The sequence below is a fragment of the Tupaia chinensis genome, unplaced genomic scaffold, assembly GCF_000334495.1.
Source record: "Tupaia chinensis unplaced genomic scaffold, TupChi_1.0 Scaffold000232_4, whole genome shotgun sequence".
Lineage (NCBI taxonomy): Eukaryota > Metazoa > Chordata > Mammalia > Scandentia > Tupaiidae > Tupaia > Tupaia belangeri.
In genome coordinates, this window is record NW_006159710.1 from 66,469 (window position 1) to 90,878 (window position 24,410).

The 24,410-nt window shown below is 52.3% G+C and overlaps 1 protein-coding gene across 1 annotated transcript in view; it reads right to left on the bottom strand.

The window, feature by feature from the left end:
* The window catches only part of LOC102494471 (voltage-dependent L-type calcium channel subunit alpha-1C), a gene marked incomplete at both ends in the record, with an annotated part of 115,836 nt that overhangs the window by 63,465 nt on the left and 27,961 nt on the right, over window positions 1-24,410 (bottom strand). Inside the window, one exon of the mRNA XM_006148345.1 lies at window positions 21,018-21,190. Within this exon, the coding sequence (XP_006148407.1) occupies window positions 21,018-21,190 (173 nt within the window). The remainder of the gene's footprint in view (window positions 1-21,017; window positions 21,191-24,410) is intronic.

The window sequence follows — 24,410 nt, forward strand, 5'->3', positions numbered from 1 at the left end:
GTTCAGCAGCTGCAGGTAGGGTTCTGGGACAGAGACCAACCTGGCAAGTTTACCTTAGGTAAGACAGGTCAGGGGACCTAACTGCCACCTTGAAGTAGGAAAAGATACCACCTGCCCTGCCTAGGCTCTCCAAGGAACACGCACCAGAGTTCGAGTGGAGGGGAGGATTTGGGCGCTAGCGAGAGAAACACTTCCAGAGCAGCCTGGGTGCCTTGAGACTAGGAGCATGCGCTACTGGGAATTCTCAAGCAACCCTTCTGCATTTGTGGTGGAGGTTCAGAGGAGATCCCCACTTCTTTCACCTTCGAAAACTCATTGGGTTTACAAGGAAGGAGTGCTCTGACTTGGTGAAGCGCCAAGTTGTGGATGGTTTGTGAGGGGCAGGGGTGAGGTGGGCCCGGGTACTTCCAGCTCGCAGTGAACTCCCTCGACTGTGGAGGGGCTTCGTCAGCATTGGCCTCTTCACGTCCTCACACGGGAACCCCAGGCCTATAACCTGGGTTCTCACCCGAGCCACCCTCATCCCACCTCGCCCAGCTTTGCCTGCTAAGCCGGCGCTGGCCCTGCTCCCTCCTCCCCCTCCAGATGCCCACACCAGGGCGTGGGCATGGGCGCAGGGCGTGATGTGGGCCCGGGCACTCGTTGGGGCTGCCCGCCCTGGGTTTCTGCCCTGCTGCCCTCTCGTAGTTCTCCAGCTCCTCTGCCTCACAACCCCTCCAGCCCCTAACCCTGCGCCCTCAGGAAGCTTTTCGACCTACAGAGAATCAGGGTTTTCTTTCTTCTGAGACCTTTGTATCTGTACCACGTGTGTGGGACTCTGAAACAACGCAGGTCTCGACTCCTTACTCTACTGGCCTTTCATTTTTATTTATTTCTTTCTTCTGTGTGTGAGAGAGACAGGAACCCCTAGCCGGGTTCACAGCGCTCTCCAACCCAGCCTCGGCCAGCCGGGATCACGTTCACACACGTGCCCGGCTTGTGCAGAGAGATCTCAGAGGCAAACGCGGACCTTCTCATGTGGGTCTAGTTGCACTATCCCTGTGCCACTGGTCCGGTCCCTGCCTTTCATTCCTAGCAAAGCTTTGTGGAAAGTGTTATAAGTAGGTATTTATTTAGGTTTTTAATGTTTGGTTGTTTGTGTTTTTCCATAAGGCGCATGCACTCAGCAGACAGAGACAGTGAGAGAGCACCTCCCGGGAGGGCTGGCCATGAGCAGGGAGTCCCAGTATGCCAACAAAGAGGACATCGACACATCAGTCACTGTTACAGGGATCACAGCTAGATCCCTGCGCCAGGAGGGGAGTTACCTCACTGAGAGGCTTGGTCGACACCCCAGCTCCCACTGGGGCAGTAAAATAGTAGGGCCGGTGATCCCTGCGTGGAGGCTCAGCCCTTCAGAGTCCACACCAGGCACGTGTAATCTGGTAATCGATTCCTTACCTGAGGAGAGGTGCCAAGGGCAGATAAAAACGTGCGAATTCAAACAAATGAGCCAGGTACAGTGACAGACTTCCCTCCTAAATATTCATGATCAATTCCCAAAATGAAAGTAATGCATAACCCCACTCACTCCTGGGGCAGCTGTCCTTCCCTGGCAGATGCCTGCCCACACACCTTTCCGGCATGGGGTGTATTTCTTTTCTGTTAAAAAATCTTTACCTTGGGACCAGCAGTTGGCATAATGGCTACGTCGCTGGACTCCCATGTAGTCAACCACAGTTCAAGTCCTGGACCTGGTGGCTTAAATTCACTCCAGGCGTGTGTACGTGTATGCACCGCCCTCCATCCCTTGCTAGTTCATGGAAGGGCCGAGACTTGGCCACTGGTGGGCGGTGGTTGCTCATGCCTACACAACCAGGGTGACTCCGGGGCAGGCACAGAGCAGAAGAAATGGACCCCACCCACTGGGCAGGAAGAGATGAATTTCACTCTGGAAGGGGTCACTTTCATTATGCTACCAAATCAAAGGTATTATTCACCCTTTATCCCTGCTCCCTCTTTTCACCCCTTAGCCCCCCTCCCGCTTTCCCTAATCTTAGAAGTCTTCGAAATTTCTCAGGAGAGTAAGCTAGCTGGAGAGGCTGATTGTTCTTCCTTTAGAAGAGAGGAATGGCTTTTGAAACCTAGAGAACTGGGACCAAGTCCTCAATAAGCAAAAGGCCTGGAGGCACTGGCAGGAAGTGGGAGTGCTAATGATCCAGACGCAGCTCCAAATGAGAGGCCCTGCCTTGGGTTCCTCCGGGTCAGGTTCTCTGAGGCTGTGTGCTGGAGGCTCAGTGGACCCGGAAACCAGGAGGAAGGAAAGGACGCGGAGGTTCTGGGTCTTGGAGTGCTGGGTTGGGAGGGACATGTAAGAGTCTTCCGGCATTTAGGGTCTGTGCCCCTGGAGAAGGGACCGGCAGATCCCAGCAAGACTCCTACTTGTGCTGTGTGCACGGAAGGAGCAACAACTGGGCTGGTCTGCCGAAAGGCGAGGGTGGAATTTGCCTGATTTGGGGAAAGCAGAAAGGATTCCGTGACCTATTTCTTGCCTCAATCATACTGCTGGGGTGTGGACCATTGCAGATAGTGCCACTGAGCCAGAGAAAACCAGTGTGACTCTGTCTCGCAGTGAGTGTTAGAGACCATCTCCACAGGTTAGACCTTAGGAAAACTGGTCTTTAGCTCCTTCTGCTTTACAACGAGTTTTACAGAACCCAACTTTACCTCCTTCACAGTACATTTAGCCTAATTCTTTTTTTTTTTTTTTTGCTATAGGGCATATGCGCTCACCAGATAGACAGAGAGAGACAGAAAGCGAGAAATCACCCCCCAGGGGGAGATAACCATGCAGCAATCTCTTCTCCTCCATTCTCCTCTCGGGATCTTGGGCATGCATACACACGCACCCGGCGTGAGTTCAAGTCACTGGGTCTGAGACTCGAACCGCAGTCAACTATATAAGAGTCCAGTGACATAGCCATTATGCCAACTGCTGGTCCCAATCTAGCCTAATTCTTTTTTAAAAAGAATTATTTTATTTAACTTTATTTATTTATTTATTTATTTATTTAAATTTGACCAGAGAGCGACAAGAGTGAGAGAGAGAGAGAGAGAGAGAGAGAAAGCAAGACGCCAGGTCTGGGACTTGAACTGTGGTGGACCTTGTGGGAGTCCAGCACCTTTAACCATCACGCAACCTGCTAGCCCCAATTTTTAACTAATGCAAGTTAACAATAACCCTGCTAAGTTTACAGGCACTAGGCTACAGGGACAGGGAAAGGAAAGACTCCACTAGCCCCTCCTCTGAGGTGCTGAGAAGATTTTGTCAGCTCAGGTATGGCAAAGCCACACGGAGACCTGCTCTGCTTCTAAACCGGGATCTAAGAGCTGTGCAGAGTGACTCCACTCTGCTTCTTCTGCCTTGCTAGCCCTTGCTTATCTTTAAGACTCTTGCAGAGAACTGAAGTTGGTTATTCTGTCCTGCCCTGTGTGCCCAGAGGGGAGACTGCCCCTCAAGCAGTGACCGTCCTCCTGATGAAGCTGCCGGTCTCCTCACGATGCTGCCCTTTGCTTCTAGAAATACCTCACATGGACTCGCTCCTTTGCCCAGTACTCTGGAGATGGTTATGGACTGGTCGGCTCTCTCCCTGGTGTCGGCCTCAATAAAACAAATTCCTTTCCATATTCTCGAACTTTTGCCTTTGTCAAGTGCTGAGTGGCAACACACCTGATTCTGGGTACCCTCACTGATGGGGTGACTGAGCACAGGTGTAAGCCCTGGAGAGAAAAGCGAGGCTTCACCAACAGGGGTGAGGGAAGGGAAGGAGAAACACTGGCAAGGAGGTTCCTGGAACCCGCACCCCAGAGGCAGGAGTTCTGGTCTCCATATTCCTGAGACAGCACAGAGTTTAAGGGCCCAGTGTTGCCTTCATAGGATTACTGGGAGGACCAGGAGGGAGAGCAAAGACTGAAAAGCAATAAGCATGCGTAATTACCCACAAGCGAAATTTACAGAGCCCCTGGGAGCGTGCTGTCACACTGTGACACCTCAGGCCAGTACACGGAAGTACAGTGGCCACAGCTCCAGGGAAGGACAAGGTAACAACTGGAGCTGTACCCACAGAGAAGGAGCAAGCTCCCACAATGTGAGTGACCCAGGAGGTGGGGCGAGACGGTGCTGAGGGTGCTGGGGAGGCGCCCTGGGCAGACGTGCGGATGTCAGGGAAGAGGGTGGCCGGGACACCTTGCAGCACTGCCCGTGTACTGCTCAGTCCACTCAGGCTGGTAGACGTCCCAGGACATCCGCTCCGGAGAAAGCAAAGGAGGAGGTCGGCTGCTAGATGCTGGAGAGAGGCTGCTCAAGCTCTCGAGTGGCCGTACTCCCTTTGTCATAGCACCTGCCGCCCAGCCAAGGGTGGGACAGGGACTGTCACCCCTAGCGGCCCATCCCCTCCCAGTCAGCCACTCAAGAATTCGGGAATACGGGACTCAGTGAGAAAGTGCCTGAGAGGGCGTCAGTGGGATCAAACTGCTCAAAGATTTACAGAAACCAGAGATGACTTTTCTATACAAAATCAAGGCCCAGTGAGGGCAAGGTGGCCGGGGGTCATACAGACACTAGCGTTAGAGCTGGGCCTCAGAACCAGGTCTCCTGACCTCCCGTCCCGGGCTTCGTTCCACTCCCTCTCTCCCTCCTATCACTGGCTGCGCTATCCTGGCTTCTATCATGCGCTTTGTGCTTACCCCTCTTCTGCCTGACAAAAAAAGAAAAGAGGGTGGCTGGGGACAGCAGGTGGCACGGTAATTAAAGACTCCCACATGGCCACCACACAGACCCAGCAGATTGAAAACCATGCTGTGTGTGTGTGTGTGTGTGCATGCCTAAAATCTTAAGAAGAGAACGTAGGAGATGGGGAATGTTGTGTGGCCAAAAAAAAGAGAAAAAAGGGGTGGTTCTCGAGTCCAGCAGGGTGTGCCTGGGTGTGAGCTTACAGAAGCCTCTGTTTCCCAACTGATTTCAACTTTGGCTGGCAGGTGACGTGGTGGTTGAGAACACTGGATTCCCACGTGGCTGACCACGGTTCAAGTCCCGAACCTGGCAGCTTGCGCGCTCTCTCTCTCTCTTTTTCTCTATCTCTCTCTGGTTAAGAATAATAAAGAATAATGATAATAAGTAAAATTAAAAATAAATACATCTTTAAAAAAAGAAGAAATACTAAAACCGATCTTGCAGGCTCACATGAAAATGAGGGACAACGTGAATGAGAGGAGGCGCCTACTCCCCAGCCTCATTCCTGATGCTCAGGTCAGAGCCAGAAGGCCTGGGTGGTGTCTGCCATCAGGAAGGGACAAAGCAAAGGGTGGCCGAAGAGGAGAACCTCAGAATCGCTTGTTTTGCATCTGAAAGGTCATGTGAAGCCCAACCGCCTCTTGGGCCTCTTGGTGATGAGCCAAGCACTTGCAGGGCCACCCCGAGGGCGGCTGCAGTTCCCAGGGTGCCTTTGGGGCCATCGGCTGCCCAGATGTCCACCCTCGTTGTCATTCTCGTCATGAAACATTCATGAAGTTCCTGCTGGATGCCTGCAGTAACTCACCAGGCATGGCCCCTGTCTCGGAAATGCTTCAGAGCCCTAAGAGGACCATTCGTAAAACCTTCAACTGTGATTAACCATGAAAAAAATAATTCGGCACAACCAGGAAAATGACAGTTGTATTAATGTCCCTCATGTGCTTCTTGAATTCGTTTTTTGACTCAGAACTAAACCACAGCCCTGTCAGAGTGTATGTTCTCGATCTTAACCCACACCGTGGCATGTCGGCAAGGTTACGTGTGACACAGTCCGGTCCGTGTGTTCGGTGGGTCAGGCTACAATCTTCAGGATGGCCCCTGCCACAGACTGCTGTGGTTTTCTTGGCAAGAGCTTTTCTTCCATGCAGTGGCGACACTGGTAACCAAGCGGCATGGGACCTCCGCTCCAGTCTGTCGTTAAATAGATTTTGGTCTAAACCTGCTTTTCAATATACAATCGGGTTAGTCTAATGACAGATTTCATCCCCTCTGCTGCCAGAGTGGCATGCCACTTCCATTAGGAGCAATGTTTCCTGGCCAGATTCGGGCATGGAAAATAATTTTTGGTCATCAACAATTCCCTTCAGTTTCACTGATCTGATTATACTTAGCAACGGAAAGAGGAATTTACAAATTAGATGCTGTTCTCTATTTATTACCAGAATGGCTGCCTTCTACTACATCCAGCAGATACAGTTGAGATCTCATTAAGTCGCAGCTTGTGATAACATTTACTCCACAAATCTCGGTCGCAGTCAGTGAATGAAATGTGCATTATGCCAAAGACCACGTAATGGATGAAATCAAACCTCTGCCCCCTCTGAAGGGAGTTGACCTTTTCAAGCCTTAAATATATTCCATTTTCCGGTCCTAAAGAAGCAACTAAGAATTTATTCATGGTATTCTCTTAACCATTTCCTGACTGCCTTTCCTCACTGGCTTTCTTGAGACAGAACAAAAGGAGTACTTCCAAGACCTAACTGGCCATATCTGAAGAACAAAGAGGAAAAGAGAGTTCAGTATATGAGGAGAGACACTGAGGAGTAGCCCTGTCCTCCCCTAGAAGTGAAAAAGAGCTGAAAGAATATTGACAGACAATGACTATAAGATGCATAATTAATTTGTGTGTCTGGTTCATTCTATTTCCTCTGCTGGGCCAGATTTGGCCCAGTCTGGCTTTAGGTCTGACATGTGATAAGGCAGGTCCAAGTCATCTGTTCCCAGTGGCAGAACTCCAAAGATGTGCAAGCTGAAACTGCCCTATTGTCCCGGTCCCCTCCCCGTTTGCAGCCATTATGTATCGGTTGCCATGCACCATGCCCCTTGTCGGTGCTGGGAATAGAGCAGCCCCTCTGGTAAGAGTGCACGGCCCGGCAGATGGTGTAAGAGAGATAAACAGACACCGTAGAGCATGTGCACTAAGCAGCCACCGTGAGGGTGTGCAAGAGGTGTGCTGGGAGTGAGACTGAAGGGGCGGTGAGAGCAGTGCAGGCAGAAAGGGCAGGGATGCCTGGGATGGGTCCTGAAGGAACTGTGGCAGTTCAGAAGGCAGATGGTGGGGCTGGGCTTTTGGTGTGTGCGCAGGTGTGGGGTGCTTTGGCAGAATGTGTGGGCTTTCAGGACACAGGCTATGCTGCAGGAGACCCAGCGCAAGGCCAGGAGTCTGGGGGGACTGCTCTGAGGTCTAGTGGTCTGGATAACCCAGGTGTGGCCTTGGGCTACAGCTGATGGCTGCCAGCTCAGAGCTGCAGACACAATCAGCAGAGCTGCAAGGGCTTTTGGCAGTCGTCTATTCTGACCCCCGTTTCAGAAACGAGGAAACCAGGAGAGGTCAGTGGTGAACGGGAAATGGGAAACGGCTGGCTGTTTATTGAGAAGGGCCTGGAGGTCAGGCTGCCCGTGTTTCTCAGGCTCCTATCAGTTCCTCTAAAACACACAGCTACCCTTCAGACCCCGAGTTCTGGCATCCTGCTGAGAGACAAGGACGAGGGTACTCCGACTCACACTGTGGTCCTCTTGGCCCAGCCAATCAAAGGGCATGACTTAACAGACTGACAGGACGAATCAGCTAAGGAATTTTGGAAATTGTTGTCAAAGGAAAGGATCTTATACCAACCGATAAGTTCAAGAATCTCTGCAGTTCTTACTGATGCTTGGGGTCTTCCTAATGGAAACCAGGGGCGCTCTGAGAGGCGGCAGGTGTGCTGCGCTGGGGGCTGACGTACCACCCTCATCAGTGCAGAAGGGGAAGGGTGAGGTGTGGGCCCAGGGCTGGGAGCATGTACCAGGGCCATACTTCCCATGCCAAGGAGAAGCTTTCCCCTGCAGGGGTCTTCCGCTGCTGGGCAGAGCAGACAGTGCTCCAGGGGAAGGCAGTGTGGCCACTCTTGCCTCTGTGTCTGCAGTGTGTGTGTTGTGCTCACACGTATCCTGTTACTTTGAAAAGCATTTTGTTAACACCAAGACTGGCCTGCTCCTAGATACAGTGATACCTCCTCGTCATGGAGGCGAGGTGTGACGGTTGGACAGGCAGGTCTGAGGTGTGGAATCGAGAAGGTGCACAGCGGTTTCTCCCCTTCAGGCCAGCTCGTCAAGCACACAACTAAGTCCTCGCCTTATCAGTAAGTCATTGAGAACAGATCCATTCTATCACCCCCGACAGACAGGTCCCAGTGCAGCTGTCACAACTCTCCAAAGCTTGTGGCCTGTGGTTTCGTGGTCCTGTCTTACCTTCACCCCCGCCCAACACCAGTCTTCCTCCCATTTCTAAGAAGTCCACCCCTCTCCCTGCGAGACTCCCCCTTCTCCTAAGCAACTCCTCTGAGCAAATTCTCTGCCGTTTCGAACCAGGCTCCAGCCCTGCGCTCTGTCCCGCGTTCGGTATGAAGCCGTCACGGTGATGAACGGTCCAGTACTCACAGCAGGTATTACAGTTATTTAAGAGGACAAATCCTCCTATTACACGGGAGCATAAATCACCTGTGGAAACACTGCAGCTTTCACCAGAGGCGTGTGCACTTCCATTTGATGAAGTAATCCTGAAGGATGGGGCCATCACAGCCTGATGGCTGGGGTTGTTACTCAACTTTTTTTTCATAAGTCACTTAATCATGAGGGCAGGGATCCAATGAGGTGGAGGCCTGGAAGTCTGCCTGCGGTGCCTGAGGCCGGGGGCTGCTCTGTGGTATGTTTACAGTCCTGGGCAGGGAGCAGGGCAAAGGCCGTGGCAGGGCCCACTGACTCCAAGAAGGGGTCCCTCAGAGGAGCTGGTCACTTCTGTAAGCCCCTCTGCGAACTCCAGGCTGGAAAAGCACAAGCCAGCTCCCTGGAGTCTCCAGGCTAATGCCCAGCACCAGGATGGGTCCTCGTGGCTGTAGCTCTCTCTCTCTCTATCCCACCTGCTGGTTCTCACTCAGGCCCTCTCAGTGGTCCACTGGCGCCCCTGCCTCCAGGTTCTCTCTCCTTGCAGCCTCTGCCCACACTCAGCATGCAGGGACCTAGTGGTGGCGGACTGCACCTGTCTCTCCTCTGCTTAAACCTCGTCAGTGGCTCCCCCTTATCCATGGGATAACACTAAAATCGAAGGCCCTCTGGAACAGGGTATCGATCTTCTTTTCTGACCTGAGCTTTGGTTTGTCCCCTTTGTACCTTAAAGTCACTTCCATTTTCTCTTTCCTTTTAAAAGTTATCTTGCTTCTACAAAGTTCACATAGCAGCCCCTCAGCTTAGAATGTCCCTCCACACCCTTTTGGCTGTGTGACTGCTACCAGTCCATGGAAGTATGGCCACCCAACCCCTGAACACTTAGCTAGACACTATTTCCCAGCCCCCTGGAGGTTAGGCGCAAGTGGTCACTGTGTCTTGGAGTATGGACGGACTGAGCCCTTCCCCCGGGCCTGGCCTCTAAACCCCCCTTTCACCCTCCACGCTCCCTGCTCTGCTGGCCAGGTGCAGAGGGCCCAGTGGAGACTGAGACCAGGGGTGGTGGGTCACAAGAGGGATGCGGTCCTGTCCCTGAGGACTGCGTGGAGCAGAACTTCGCCTCCTGCAGTTCCCACCCCACGTTGAACTGTGGAGCAAGAAATAGCCTCACTGTGCGAAGCAACTGCGACTTGAAGTCCGGGGTGCTTCCAAGTACTGAGCATGCTCAGACCCATGTGGCACCTTCAGTCGCTCTCTGCTAGCAAGCCCCTTCCCGCCCCTCTCTCCCCTTATCTCTTAGCACTGTTCAGACCCTCAGCACATCGCTGTCCTATCATTTGAGCTAGGCTGCAGGTCTCCTCAGGGCAGGGGCTGTTTCTCTCCAGATATTCTGCGCGCTCAGTGCTGACCGAATGCACCGATGTCTCTCAAACACGCACGGCAGCTGGCTCTGCACGCGACCCCAGGAGGTCTCCCCGTCCTGTCTTCCACTCTCAGGTCAGTGCGTCCAGTTCCTGCGCCCTTCCCACCAGCTTCTCGTTCCATGTACTATGGAACAGCTTCCCATCCGTGCCCCAGAGGAGGAGAAGCAGTCAGGGGCTAATCTCCCTCCACCATGAGACGATTTCCACACCAGCAAGCAGGGGGAAGGCCCTCCTGTCACTCTCCTCCACTGATGGCCTCTGACAGACTGCACATCTGATGTGACTTTTATCTCACTGCTCATGTGGAAGGGAGGCTGGGAGGTGGCAGGAGCCGCAAGTAACTGTGGGTGGCTCTGATTCGAGCTGAGTTCTGGTTATCAGGGGACATGACTCACCTCCCCTTCAAGCCCTGTGCCGAGACACTTCCAGCACCCAGGTGTGCCGGTCTGTTTGCAAAGCACCAGAAGAAAATCGGGTCAGTACTTTACTGGGTGCCCAACCTGGCCAAGGCAAAGTGGGCACAGGCAGGTCCATGTGAAGGACTCTGTGGCTTTTGGCCTTTTGGCAGTGACAAGACTCCTCCAAAGACGCCATGTACCTGCCCTTCACTGAGGCTGTCCCTGGTCAGAGTTCTGCCTCCCAGGCCCCATAAACCTGGGTTCCTGGGCCGAGAGGCTCAGAAGGATGGCCCCGTGGGTGTGGTGGTGCTCACGCCATGGCAAAAGTCAAAGGCTGGCCTGTAACACTGCGCAATCCAGCACCATGCGAGACAGACCCTACCGCAGTCCTCATGGTCCACTTGCAAAGCAGAGGGTGGGTGGTCCCCGCGTGCGATGACGCGACACCTCCCCTGCCCCCCAGCCAGGCATTTTGATTGTTTAAGACCCTCCTCTCTCCGTTCATACCCAAAAGGGGCCCTGAGCTGCGGGAAAATCCAATGGGTCATGTAAATAGTATATCGCCTCGAAGCAAGACCACCCCTTACACCAACCCACAGGGATGGCTCTTAATCTGAGCGGACATTCTTTACCTCGACAAGATAATGCCACGGCTCCCTTTCAGGCTTCCAGCAGAGTTCTTAGAATCATAACCTTCATCTTTTTCAAAATCAGACTCATGTCCCCTTACATTAGCATGTGAGGTCAGTTTTTGCTACTGCTCCCTCCCCTCCCCCGTCCTTCCTCCCTTCCTCGCTCCCTCTGCTGGGTGGCTAGGCTGAGGGTGGTTACACTCAACAAGGGAGCAGGCAGAGACGGCAGGGGCTGGGGCAGAGGGTGGCTCCTCTAGTGCTCCCTCTGCTGGGCGGCTAGGCTGAGGGTGGTTACACCCAACAAGGGAGCAGGCAGAGACTGCAGGGGCTGGGGCAGAGGGTGGCTCCTCTAGTTCCCTGCTGCTCCGAGGAAGGCAGCACTGCTGAGGGGAGGGCTGAGGTACAGAGGGGCCTGATGGGGTCCCAGAGCCGGGCTCAAGGCCTACCCTGCCGTGCGGCACCCGCGCTCTAGGATGTGAGCAAGTTCCTCGTAGGACCCAGGACCTGGGGGAGATTAAATGAGATCATCTATGCCTTGCGCATCCCCCATACAAGGCACAGGCATGCCTCTCTCACGCCCTGCCTCCAGCCCAGAGGAGCCTGGGGGCTGGTGTGTGTCCCCCATCCAAGCTCACAATCCAAAGCCTGATTCCACACAAGCCAGGAGACAATGAAGGCACCTCAAGGTGCGATGTGGGAGTGAGGACGCTCCCCGCCCCATCGACCCTCCCTGCTGTTCTTCCCGGCTCACTTCCTCCCTACCCCCATTGTCTCTGCCACACTGTCAACTGCACGCTCTCGGAGGGCCTACCACAGGCATGGCTAAGACCGGACGGGGGTATTCGGCCTACTAGATAAGAATGGAGGGTCCGAAACGTTCATTCTCTTGATCCAGAGAGGGTTCGGTTCAATTCAGTATGTGTTTGGGGTGGTCTATTGGAGAGAAGTCACTGTCCTCGAGTGAGTGGGAGATGAATGGGAAGGCCATAAAGCATGTTCCTGCCCCGAGAGCGGCCCACAGCGAGGCCGGCCAACCCCTACACTGGCGAGGCAGGTGGAAGGTCTCGAGTACTCAGGCAGTGCCTGGCCTGAGACAGAGGGTCTGGGGCCACTACCCACATGTGCTTTCTGTGCCAGGCGGGAGGCTGGGGAAGGGAGGCGAGGAGGCAAAGGTGTTCCCGGCGGAGGAAGGGTAGATGAGCGAAGGTCCAGAACAGGAAAGCGGCAGGCATGTTTGCAGAAGGGACGTAGTCTGGGTTAGCTTCAGGGAAGGGGAGCACCATGGGATGAATCAGAGATGCTTGGAATCCAAGAGAAGGTGTTCCAGCTTTGTCCTAGAGCCATGGAGAGACACCGAAGCTTTGAGTGGGGTGACAGGGGCAGCTCTGGGCACACCGATTAGCTGCATGGCGTGGTGCAGGGAATGGGGCTGAAAGGCAGGCCAGTGAGGAGGCTGCCAGACCAGGGACAAGCTGGGGAGAGGGGAGAGGAAGGGTGGAAGGATGTTCCAGGAGGGCAGTGACCTAGCGACTGATGGCATGTAGGAGCTTAACAGCAGGGGGATCACAGAACAGGAGGAGGAGAGAGAAGGCGAGGAGAGAAGACCCATGCGGCCTGGGCTCCTGGGAAGGTGAGGAGAGAGACACTGGAGGGAGAAGCGGGCTGGGAAAGACCCTCGGGGAGGGAGCACGGCCTCCTCTGGGACTGGAGAGCTGGGCCTTGGCTCTTCTACTGACAGGGGCTCTCAGCCAGGCCTGGAGGGGTGGAGCTAACAGCCAGTCTGCTCTGCTGCTCACCCCTTCAGACACAGGAGAGAGCACCATGGCTCCCTGGTAAGCTCGTGTCCCTCTGAAACTGCAGTGTCACTAGCTGCTCCGTGGTCCACCCGTGCTGGCTCCATTCTCACCATGGATGGTTCAGTCAGTATTAGACCAACAAAGGGCAGATCTCCACAAAGGCTCTGGCCTCTCTGCTGGCACCTTCTCCCTGGGGTTGGCCTTCTCTCTACTATAAGAACAGCCACTGTGTTCTGGAGTTGGTGGCTCATCATCAATCCCCGGGGAGGGGGGGACTGATGTCTGCCCTCAGCCTGCCTCTTTCTCCTCCCTGAGCTCTCCCAGCCTGGGCTCTTCAAGAATCCAGATCTTCTTTCTATTTGAAAGTGAGATGAGAGCCAGGCGTTCCCTGAAGGGGAACAGTGCGACTTGGAGGGCCAACCAGGCTCCTCAGTGGTGATCTAACCCTGTCACCCAGCCCATGCACATCTCCTGCCGAAATGCTGCGGGACTTCCACCTCTGCCTCATCCACGAGATGACAGCCATGGCTTCCCAGGCTGGGTTCTGCTTTTGGAAAAGCAGGGCATCCTTTGAGACTCGGTTGGAAAACTGGCTTCTCATTCCACACTCCACACTCCACACAGCCTGCAGGGAGCCCTGCTGCTGTTCCTGGGCTCAGAACACGGCACCTGCTGACTTCTGGAGCCAGACAGCAGGACGGCCCATCCACGCCGCAAAGGCAGCAGTAGGGTCCCCCAGCACAACACGCCAAGTCCGTGGGGCCCACCCATAGCTATTAGTTACTACTGCACCAGAGCCCATGAGTCTCGCTGCAGAGCCGGTGCACAGCTGCCCCACCAATCACCTTTGTCTTCAGGGTACGGCACACGCCATTTCTTAAGAGCTCCCAGTACTCTGCCACGGCACTTCAACGTTCCTGCCTTTGCCACTGTGCCCACTTGTGGGGAGCTCCCTGCTTCTTTGCTTGTTTTTAAATGGCTCTTTCTAGTGGTGAAGAAAGAGCTGGAGTGATTGGAAAGCAAATGTGCTCATTACAGGAAATGGCTTTTAAAAGGCCGATGTTAATGATGCCACAAGAAGTCACGCCTAACAGCAAGAACAATGAACCCACTCAAGCCCAGCAAGGTCTGAGCGCGCGGCCAGGCTCATGTGTTCAATTTCGCAGACTTGCACTCACTGGGCTCGTGTGTTCAAACATTCCCAAACTCTGCATTTTGTCAGGTGGGGACTCAAGGATATCTTAAGGGCGGCCCAGCCAGGCCAGCGGGTGGTGTGGAGGCTGGAGTGACTGGATCACACATGGCCAACTGCTCAGCTGAGTCTTGAACCCGGTGGTTTGAAAATTATGTGAGCATGTCCAAAATGGAGGAGGAGAATGGACTGAGACATGGCCATCCCCTGGGGGTAGTGATTCTCACTCTCTCTCCCTTCTTGGCAAGTGCATGTGCCCTATAGAAAACTACAAAAAAAAAAAGAAGGAATCCAAGGAATCCCAGCCAGAGACCTCTCAGTGTAGCCCAGCAAATAGACACATAGAGAGATAACTTTAACTTGATGAGACAAGTGAGCGACATACCTGGAGGACTGCGGAGACACAGGGAGAGTTAGGGACGGTTTCCCGAGGCTGTCTGAAAAGCCTCCTTAAGAGCAGGAGCAGTCATGTGGGGTGTAGGGGCAGAGCAGGCAGGGAGGTCCAGCGGGCCTACCTTTGAGTGCTGGCTGCTCTGCTGTTTAACGCAGTGTCCCACGTAGGGCTCCCGTACCCTCCCCAACCCCTATGGTGACTTTCCAGCTCACGGTTTTAGGGCTCTGACGAGCACCGGGTCACACCTACTCTCACTGAGGACACCAACCAGCTGGCCTGACAGTGCCAAAGGGTACAGGGCCAGGGAGGCGTGCTGGTATTTCTCCCTATGCAACCCGAGCCAGGTGCTAGGCGGGGTTCTCAGGGGCATCTAGGCATGTGGGGTCTCTGGCCCAGCTTGGGCTAGGCTAAACACCAATGGTGCCCATTAAAATGTTTTTTTGGGTTTTTTTGAGACTTTTTTTTTTTTTTTTTTGCTATAGGGCACATGCACTCGCCAGAAAGACAGAGAGACAGAAAGCCAGAACTCACTCCCCAGGGGGGAAGGCCATACTGCAATCCCTTCTCCTCCATTCTCTTCTCGGGATCCTGGGCACACAAGCACATGTGCCCGGCATGAGTTTAAGCCGCTGAGTCTGGGACTTGAACCACGGTCGGCTACATGGGAGTTCAAGTGACATAGCCGTTATTGCTAACTGCTGGTCCCCCATTAAAATGTTTTTAAAAGAGCAAATAACTATGCCCATGCCTCCGACATGTGTAGAATGTGAATCTGAGATATTCAGCTGACAGCTCCGAAGCCACACGGGTCCTCCCGTGGGCAGCCTGCAGCTCGCACCAGTCCTCGGATTCTGGATTTCAATAATACGTCATCCTGGACCCTGCGGGCTCTGCTCCAGGCCTGTGGCTGTGGCAGCTAATGATGATTGCAAAAGTGGCTCCAGAGTCGCACAGCTGAGCACCAAGGGCATCGTTATCTGATCCTGCTCATCCACCTGGAAGCTCAGCATCGGTCCCACCGTCTGTCTCTTACATGATCGGCCACATAAATGTCTGTCTTAGACTGCAGGCTTAGAGGGCTGGGACTGCATTCAAACTGTCTTAATGACATGAGAGAGAGAGCCCGTATGGATGGATATTTAATAAATGTGCTTTTTGATCTTGAAGAAGACAAAGAAGGAAAAAGACTCAGTCTCGAACCCTCTCTTTAATGGCTTCTCCCTCCAGTGCCTGGCCTTCTGTCAGAGTTGCCACAGAGCTGGAGTGACACATCTCTCATGTGACAATGAACCCTGTGCAGTAGAGGTTTGCAGTTGGTACCTTCAAAGGGGACATCCACTCTGCTGGCAGGGAGGGGCACAGCCGTCTCTGAGCAATGTGACCTCCATGGAATCTCAGGCTTTACCCAGGGAGATGGGGGCTTAGAGGCCAAGGCTCCCACGGCCGCCCACTTTGGAAGGTGCACACAGGGTGACAGTGCATGGACACGTCCGTCTCGTGCCTCTTTCTCCAAGGCTGCCTGTAACAATGGCAGAGGCAATGGCTGTGCTGAGGCAGTCTGCTCAGCGGACATGATGAGGGGCTGGCCACCACCACAGGACTGGCGCCCCTTCCTTTGCACTTCTGCTCTCTCTGGCCACACCTGTGTGAGTCTCAGTGGCTGGTTCTTCCTCATCGCTCCCATCTCCAAACGTCGGTGGGGTCCAGGTCTATTCGGACCTCGCCTCATTTCTGTCTACACAGACTCCTTAGTGAGCTCCTCCAGATGAATGGGTTGCCTATCTTCCACGTGTTGTTGCTCCCCAGATCCTAATTTCCAGATCTTTCCCTGAACTCAGGCTTTCTCTCAATTGCCTGCTCAACACCTCCACCAGGATGTCTAACAGGCATTGCAAACCTGAAGGTCCGACCTGGTCTTCCTGCCCTCACACACGTGTCTCTTAGTCTTCCCTGCATCAGTCAATGGCGGCTCTGCTCTGACAGGCCTGGGGCTGTTGCCTGGAGCATCCTTGACTTCTTGCCCTCTCATACCCCATAACTGGTACATCAGCATGATGTCCTGAGGTCTGGCCACATCACCTCCAGTGCTGCCAGGACAAGGACCACCATCTCGGGAGGCAGGAGCCACCTAGCTACACCCCTATTCTTGCTGGCTGTCCACTCTGTACTCAGCAGCCACGGGGACACGGCCAGATGGATGTCAGCGCATGTGCTTTTCTGCTCCAAACCTTCACTGGCAGGCTGGAGCCTGGTGGCACGCACTTGTAATCCCAGCTACTAGGAAGGCTGAGGTGGGAGGTCACAAGTTTGAGACCAGTATGGGCAATATCGCGAGACCCTGTCTCTTAAAATAAAAACAAAACCACTAACAAAACAACAATAAAAACAAACTACAGGCAGAAGCCACTTGGCTTACCCTAGGAAAGTCTACGTTTTTCCAACAGCTCACGAATTACTCCCTGGCTGCCGCAGCCTGCTCCTGCTCCCCCACGTTCACTACTCTCCAGCTGCGTTGGCGCCCTCTCTGTTCCTCAGACACGCCAGCCATGCTCCTGCCCCAAGGCCTTTTCATAGCTCTCCCTCTGCTGGGAGGTTCTTCCCCCCACATATCTGTATGACTCCTTTGTCTATTGCCTTCACGTCCTATCCAGCTGCTACCTTCTCTGGGGGATAATTCCTGCTCCCTCACCTAAACCCACTACCCTTTCTCATACACCCTCCTCCGTGGCAAAAGCATACACCTTATAGCAAACTAAAAAAAAAAACAAAAGCCACCCAGTGGGGTCCTCTCACTTTAGCTCAGCAGGTAGACACACGGCCAGGTAGCTGTGACTTCATGAGGTAAGTAAGGAGCACGCCCAAGGGACTAGGAGGAACCAGGGAGTGGGGTTTGCTGTTGAGTGTTTCTCCACAGCGCGTCTCACTCTCCGATGTACTGTTTAACATGTGTCTGTCTCCTCACTAGTACACAAGTTCCACGAGAGCAGGGAGGTATTTTGTTTTGTTTTTGTTTTTAATTTGCTATAGGGCGCTTGTACTCCCAGAGACAGAAAGAAAAGGTGAAGAGGCACCTCTGGAAGATGGCCATTCCACAATCCCTTCTCTTCCTCTCAGGATTTTGGGCATGTGCATTTTTTAAGCCAACAGGTCTGGGACTTGAACTGGGCCTTTGGGGTGTGGCATCCACCTGCTGGGCCAAGGGGAGGGAGTTTTTGGGTACCCAGCACACTGCCTGGGTGTGAGTAGATCTTCCAATTTATGGATGGATAGGTGGATGGGTGGACTGAGATATATTTGTGTATATAATTTACCAGCCACCTAATTTTCTGTAATTATTTAGAGAAACACTTCCTAGCCACGTGCTTTCTGATTCTTCCCACCCCATTTCTTCCACTTCCTCAGTGGCTTTTATAGTTTTGCCTGGAAAATGGAACAATGGGGCTCCCTTAGGTGGGCTCAGCTACCACTAGCAGCAGGGTCTTGGAGTCACTCCGGCTGAGCCAGCTCTGTCTCACAGTGCCTTCTGTCTGTGGCCTCTGGCACATGCTGACAGGGTTGCTGCCCAGGGTGCAAACAGTCACCAGAACCACCAATGAAGAGCAATCACACCTCTTTTTCCTTTACAGAGATTTTTGCTATAGGGTATGTGTGCTCACTGGAGAGACAGAGAGACAGAAAGTGAGAAATCACCCCTCAGTGGAGATGGTCAGGCCATAGTCCTCTCAGAATTTGGGGCATGCATGCACATGCTTCTGGCCTGAGTTTCATGCCACCAGGTCCAGGACTGGAACGGCAGTTGACCAGGTAGGAGTCCGGTGCTTAAGCACTATACCATCTGCTGGCTCCCATACATATATTTTTTTAAAGACTATATAATCTTTTAAACGGTAAAGAATTGCCAATGTACCATACTATAATATATTCTTTTAGAAAATTCAAAGGGAATGATATTATAACAATTGAGGGACTGGACAGTGTCCTGAAGGTGAAATGTGCTCGGAGGCTGAGCCGCATGAGAAGGTCCCAGATTTGTACCCGGTGACCTCCCTGCATACACACGCACAAGCTTGCTCATGATCTGGGGCGGGCTGAGGCTGGGGGCGGACTATGGCATCCAGACCTTGTAAAAGGGGGGTCTCTCTTTCTAGCTCTCGCTTGCTCATGAAGGAAATACATAAACTTCAAAAAAGACACTACACTAACTCAGACACATACATATATAATTTGTAGCAGCATTTTTCCTCTTTATCTTTGCTTTGAAGGGGGAACTATGAAGTTCTTAAGATAAGAATATAGTTTCTAGGGGCTCGTAGGTAGTGCAGAGGTTAAGGTGCTGGACTCCCACATGGCCAACCACGCCCCATACCTGGCAGCTTGAAATTCACACCAGGTATGTGTATGCACCCAAAATCCTAGGAGGAGAATAGAGACGGGGCTGTAGCATGGCCATTCCCCTGTGGGGGGAGGAGGGAGGTGGATTTCTCACTTTCTGTCTCACTGCCTCCCTGTGGAGACACATGCCCTATGACAAGAACCTTTTTAAAAAAGCATATAGTTTCTGAGCCATAGACTTGCCTCTTCTGTCAGCCCATTAGGCCTCCGATTCCTTAATCATTTTGTCACACCCAACTCTACTTTTAATTCAACTGCCCCAGTAGACCCCACCCTTTGGGCCCTTTCCTGGCTGCATTCCCCTCTCTGAGCTTCATTTCAACACACATTTCTACTCTGGTCTTTATCCCTTGCTCTTCCAGATATTCATTCCCTCGTCCCTCCCCCAGAACTGTTGGACACAGGCTCTGATTGCAGGCCTCCGAGGACGAGGCTGGCTGAGGACAGGAAGCCGACTCAGAGCTCCGCCAGGTCAAGGTGGGAGGAGCGAGAGCCTCGGAAGCCCCACTCAGCCTCACCTGGGCCTAAGAAAATCTTGGCAGACACTGTCTCTGGGTGCAGTTCATTGTGCTCCTCTCGAAGCTTAGCCAGGGATGTGGGTAGAGGGCCTGTCACTGTGATCTGCTCCAGCAGCGAAGAGCTCTCCTAGGAGTTCTTTGATGAGCAAGATGGAGAGGCAGCACTCTCCCCCTTGGAAGCTCTTGCTTTAGGCAGAGGCAGGATAACTACGTGTCTCTGGAACGGCAACTCACTGCTAAGCGAGGAGCAGATACTGCACAGCATGGATAGCACACACTAAGAACACTCATCACGACTAGTCACGAGCTGGGGGCTCTGCTCTGACTGGGGGAGTCAGAAGCTGAGACTCCGATTTCTGAGTTTTGGAGGCAAGCTCCCTGTGGCTCACAGGCCAGTTTGTTTATTTACCATGGCACTCAGTGCCACACACAGTCAGCTACACCAGGCTCCATCAGCAGTGTAACAGAGGCTGTCACACTTCTTTCTGGAAAGACCCTCAATGACATCACTGCCCATGGGTATGACCCATCAAGGCCCATCTTCCAACTTGCAGAACTACTCGGGAGAGCATGAAGGCCTCCTTAGGTTATCAAGGTATGATATCAGTCCCTTGTTTGTGGGTTTTAGTTTTGTATTTGTGCCTTGAGCAGAGTTATCAGAAAGGGAGTAGTTGATGGATCTAACACTAAGTCAGTCTTTGAAAAAAAGCAGAGATTCTGTTCTCTGTTATTGTCTTTGGCTGTCTTCTTCCCTCCCTCCTCTATCTGAGCCTTCTCATCTCCTCTGTTTAGGGAAAATCTATGACTTCTTGCATGACCTCATATAGCAAACGTTCTGGTCGGCTTTTTAATCTGTTTAGTTCCTTGGCCACTCTAGATGCTCAAGATTCGGAAACCTCTTTTTCAGTTAGGCTGCTTGGGAGGACACAAAGGCACCAATTCAAACATATAAATTGAGAAGGAAAGACATTTCACATAAGAGGACAACTATGGTTAGAGTCACAGAGGTCAAGGCCAAAGGAGACGTGCAAAGCAGTCGAGTGAGGTCAGCGGTTCCTGAATTTACCATGCACCCTATGGGGGAGCTGCTAAAAGCCTGATCTCCGGACCCCACCCAAGAGCCTGCATTTCTAGCACGTTTGCTGCTGCTGGTCCAGGGCCACACTTTGAGAACCAGGAGCTAACAGGCTGGGAGCCTGGATTCCTGTGATCTGTCATGTCACACACCTGCCCATCAATGCCATCTTTCACTCTCACTCCTATCCCCGCAATAGCCTACCTGACAACGTGTCATAGGATTTGGCTCCATTTCTGTAATCTCATTAAATTCTGTCAGATTCCTCCGGGCCTCCAAGATCTTGGAATCTAACATCCTTGGGAGAACCCTTTGACTCCGTTTCCTATGAGAAAGCTCAGTGTCTGGACGTCTCTCTGTCCCCCTGTGCTACAGGTATAAGGGGACTGCTTGGTGGAAACAAGCCTGGAACGGGCACCTGCCCCCCTGCTCAACGGCACGGAGCCTGGAGAAGGAAGAGTTCTGATTTTGAAAAAGTTCCCCTTGGCAAAATCTCAACTGTCTTTTAAGGTCAAAAATTCGGAAAGGAATAAGCAGTGTTATGGATCACCAGCAATTATTTCACACCTGTGACTAATTTCTGTGGTAGCAAATGATGGAATCAGCCAGATCAAAGTTGCACCAGGTCAAACTATGGCTGTAAAGAAAAGTAGGTGGTAAAGGGTTTCCACGGACCTCGCTGCTGTCCCAGAACCCGGCCCAAAGACAGAAGATGCTGCTCACTGTTTCGGGGTTTCTCCTCATCCATGCCTTCATCCTCGTTCTCGGGGTCAATGTCCTCAGCTTGCGTGATCCAGTCCAGGTAGCCTTTGAGATCCTCCTCCAGCTGCTGTTTCTCTCTCAGTTTTTGGAAATCTCCCCGTGCCTTGGCCTTCTCCCTCTCTTTGGAAAACTCTCTGATGGGAGAGGGCAGTGGGCAGGGCAGGAGAGTGCCCGGAGAGTCGGCATGGAAGGGAGATGGAGATAAAGGAAACGGTGTTAATGGCTTTGAACTGAGATGCCTGCCCACGTGCCCCGACTGTCCGCTTTCTCTATGGTCACCTGGGTTCATCTTTCCTCTCACATAGACAGTTACTAACGGGGCATTCTCAACACAGACTGTCAAAGTTGAAGAGGATGGATGAGATCCAACCCCCTTTTTACTGAGTCATGACCCTAGGCTTTGTCTTTTAATAACAACTATTCTCCAGAGACTTGGACACCCCTTCTAGACAGTCACTAACGAGACCTCTATAGCAGTGAGGGTACCTGCATTTCCATCCTACCCAGTTTTGCCTGGCAGCTAGCACAAGGTCTCCACGTAACACGAGGGGCCAGGACTAGTGGTATGCGAAAGCCCACTGACTTGACTGGGTCCTGAGTGCCCCCTGCCTGTGTCTCTTCCAAGGCTCTCAGTGATCTTTTATTGGTAGCTTTAGATGGATGATGGTGGGAATATTTACACCACAGGAATTGGCCAATGCTGTAAACTAGGGCTTTTCCATGCTGAGAACCAGCTGTTACATATTTGCCTTTACACCATGGATTTAGAACCCATATTTAACCCCCTCAATCTCTCTTCTATTACTAGAATTTAATCTGTCACTTTTAGCATGCCTGGAAGGGGTTCTAACCTCAAGAAGGTTCTTCCCACACAGAAATAAATGAGGATTCCAAACACAAGAAAATGTCCTGGAGACTGCCCTTTCAGTTAAAAAAATCCAATCAGAATAAAAAAATACATAACATCGAGATAATATAAAAGTTAAATGATGCATTAAGTTTAAAGTAATAATGAGCAGAAACTAGAATTGGATTGGGATTTGGTGGAAGAAGCATTTATTGAAAAACTTTTAACAGGATAGCTATTTCTTTTTTATTTCCTATGATTTTGTTCTTATTTTCTCTCTGACTTAGAATTCACTTTCTGAACAAGGAGAGGGCTGGCAGCAGAAATAATCAACAAGGCTAGTTCTCAACTCTCAAGGCAAGTCTGCACCATGTCTTCCAAAATAGGTAATGCGAATATTTTTGTGTCTGAAATGGGTGGCGGTGGCGGTGGTGGTGGTGGTGGTGGTGTGTGTGTGTGTGTGTGTGTGCATATGTGTGTGTGCATGTGCTCACTGGGCATCTTAGTTAATTCTTGGATCCATGATTCCTCCTTCTCTAAGGCCTAGTTTAGGAAAAGAGGCTACTGATGGAATTTCTTGCACAAGCCAACACTTTATAGGAGAAGACACCATGGAAGAAAAGACAGCACCAACAAACCACAGGGGGACAAAAGGCTTAGCCCCTAAACCCCAAGTCACGTAGGGGTGGCTCTGTCACCACGTACATACGCTGTCTAGTGTTTGCACTTTGCCTGAGCTGCTCAGGAGAGCACAGACATTAGCAGTGACCATTTTTATGCTGAAATGGGGTTGGGCTTGGAGGGGTCTAGGGAACTTTTTAATTGGGATAATGCGAATATTTTTGTGTCTGAAATGGGTGGCGGTGGCGGTGGTGGTGGTGGTGGTGGTGTGTGTGTGTGTGTGTGTGCATATGTGTGTGTGCATGTGCTCACTGGGCATCTTAGTTAATTCTTGGATCCATGATTCCTCCTTCTCTAAGGCCTAGTTTAGGAAAAGAGGCTACTGATGGAATTTCTTGCACAAGCCAACACTTTATAGGAGAAGACACCATGGAAGAAAAGACAGCACCAACAAACCACAGGGGGACAAAAGGCTTAGCCCCTAAACCCCAAGTCACGTAGGGGTGGCTCTGTCACCACGTACATACGCTGTCTAGTGTTTGCACTTTGCCTGAGCTGCTCAGGAGAGCACAGACATTAGCAGTGACCATTTTTATGCTGAAATGGGGTTGGGCTTGGAGGGGTCTAGGGAACTTTTTAATTGGGAAAATGTGGGGGCTTTTAAGTTAACGAGTTCTTTTCAACTGCTGCCTTAATGATGCTCTGGTTTGGATTGAATTTTCTTCTTAAATTTGATTGAATCCAATTCTAATTGGATTGAACTTGCTATTTCTTGGGCTTCCTGCCAACCAGCGGGTACCTCCATTTCCTTCCCAGGGAATTTTATGCCGGGGAAAAGGGGCTCGACTGGCAGCTCACAATGGAGACGGGAGCTTGTCTTGCTTTGCGCCTTCCCTGCCTTTGTGCGGGAGGATGTGCAGAGACGCCGCCAGCCTCCTTCCCCGAGCTCTGGGGAGCCTCCGGGCTTGGCCTTGCTCTCCAGGGACAGTGACTTCATAGGGCTTTGTTCTCTCTAAGCAAAGCAATTCCCACACGGTGTTTTGAGGCCCCTCTGTCTTCTCTCTTCCTTCCTGCACCTGTTTGCCTTCTCGGCTCCTTTCCTCTGGAGTGGGTTTGAGGTTGTGAGAGCCCAAACAGCCGAGGACTCACTCATTCTTTTGTATGACTTTGCAAGGTGCTCAAGGTGGTTACAAAGTACCTACCCACATGCCTTTTGGAGTTGGGAGGGCAGGGCTGGATTCAAATGGAGAAGGGACAATTGACCCAGTCTTGTTTTTCAGCATCTGCCCTGTGGAATGAAAGCTCACATTCTATGCCCAAGAGTCCCTGGGGATGGGTGGCGGTGGTGGCAAAATACATATCCATGGGCAGAAAAGGAAAACCAGGTGTGTTGATAATTCTGACTGTTCTTAAGATATTTTCTCTTGCAGAGGAAATACATCTTGGGTGTGAGGGTGTGGGAGCCGCAATCAGAGCTAGTGCATTGCTTGATCCTTTGGCACCCAAGGAGCATGGGTCATAACCAGGGTTGTGGTTGGGTGGAAGACAAGCCAAGGCTTCCCCCTGCAGACCTCACATGGCACAGGATCTGTGGGTAGTAGTGCCTGGCTCTCTGTCTCCTTGCTTGGAAGGCAGCCATGCACCTGCCCTGGGGACTGAGCTAATGAAGACACGGAGCCCCAGCCTGACGGGCTGCACTGAGCCTAGGGACCAGAGCCGGCTAGACAATCAGTCACAGCTGTGGAATTGTCATGAGGCAAGGAGTGCATTTCTCACCAGCCTTGGCCCACGTGGAAAATGAGGGGGTAGATTGGAGAGGCAGGGAGCCATGCTCGGTAATGAAAGCAGTGGGGGACAAGAAGGGTACATGTGAAGAACACTGCCGA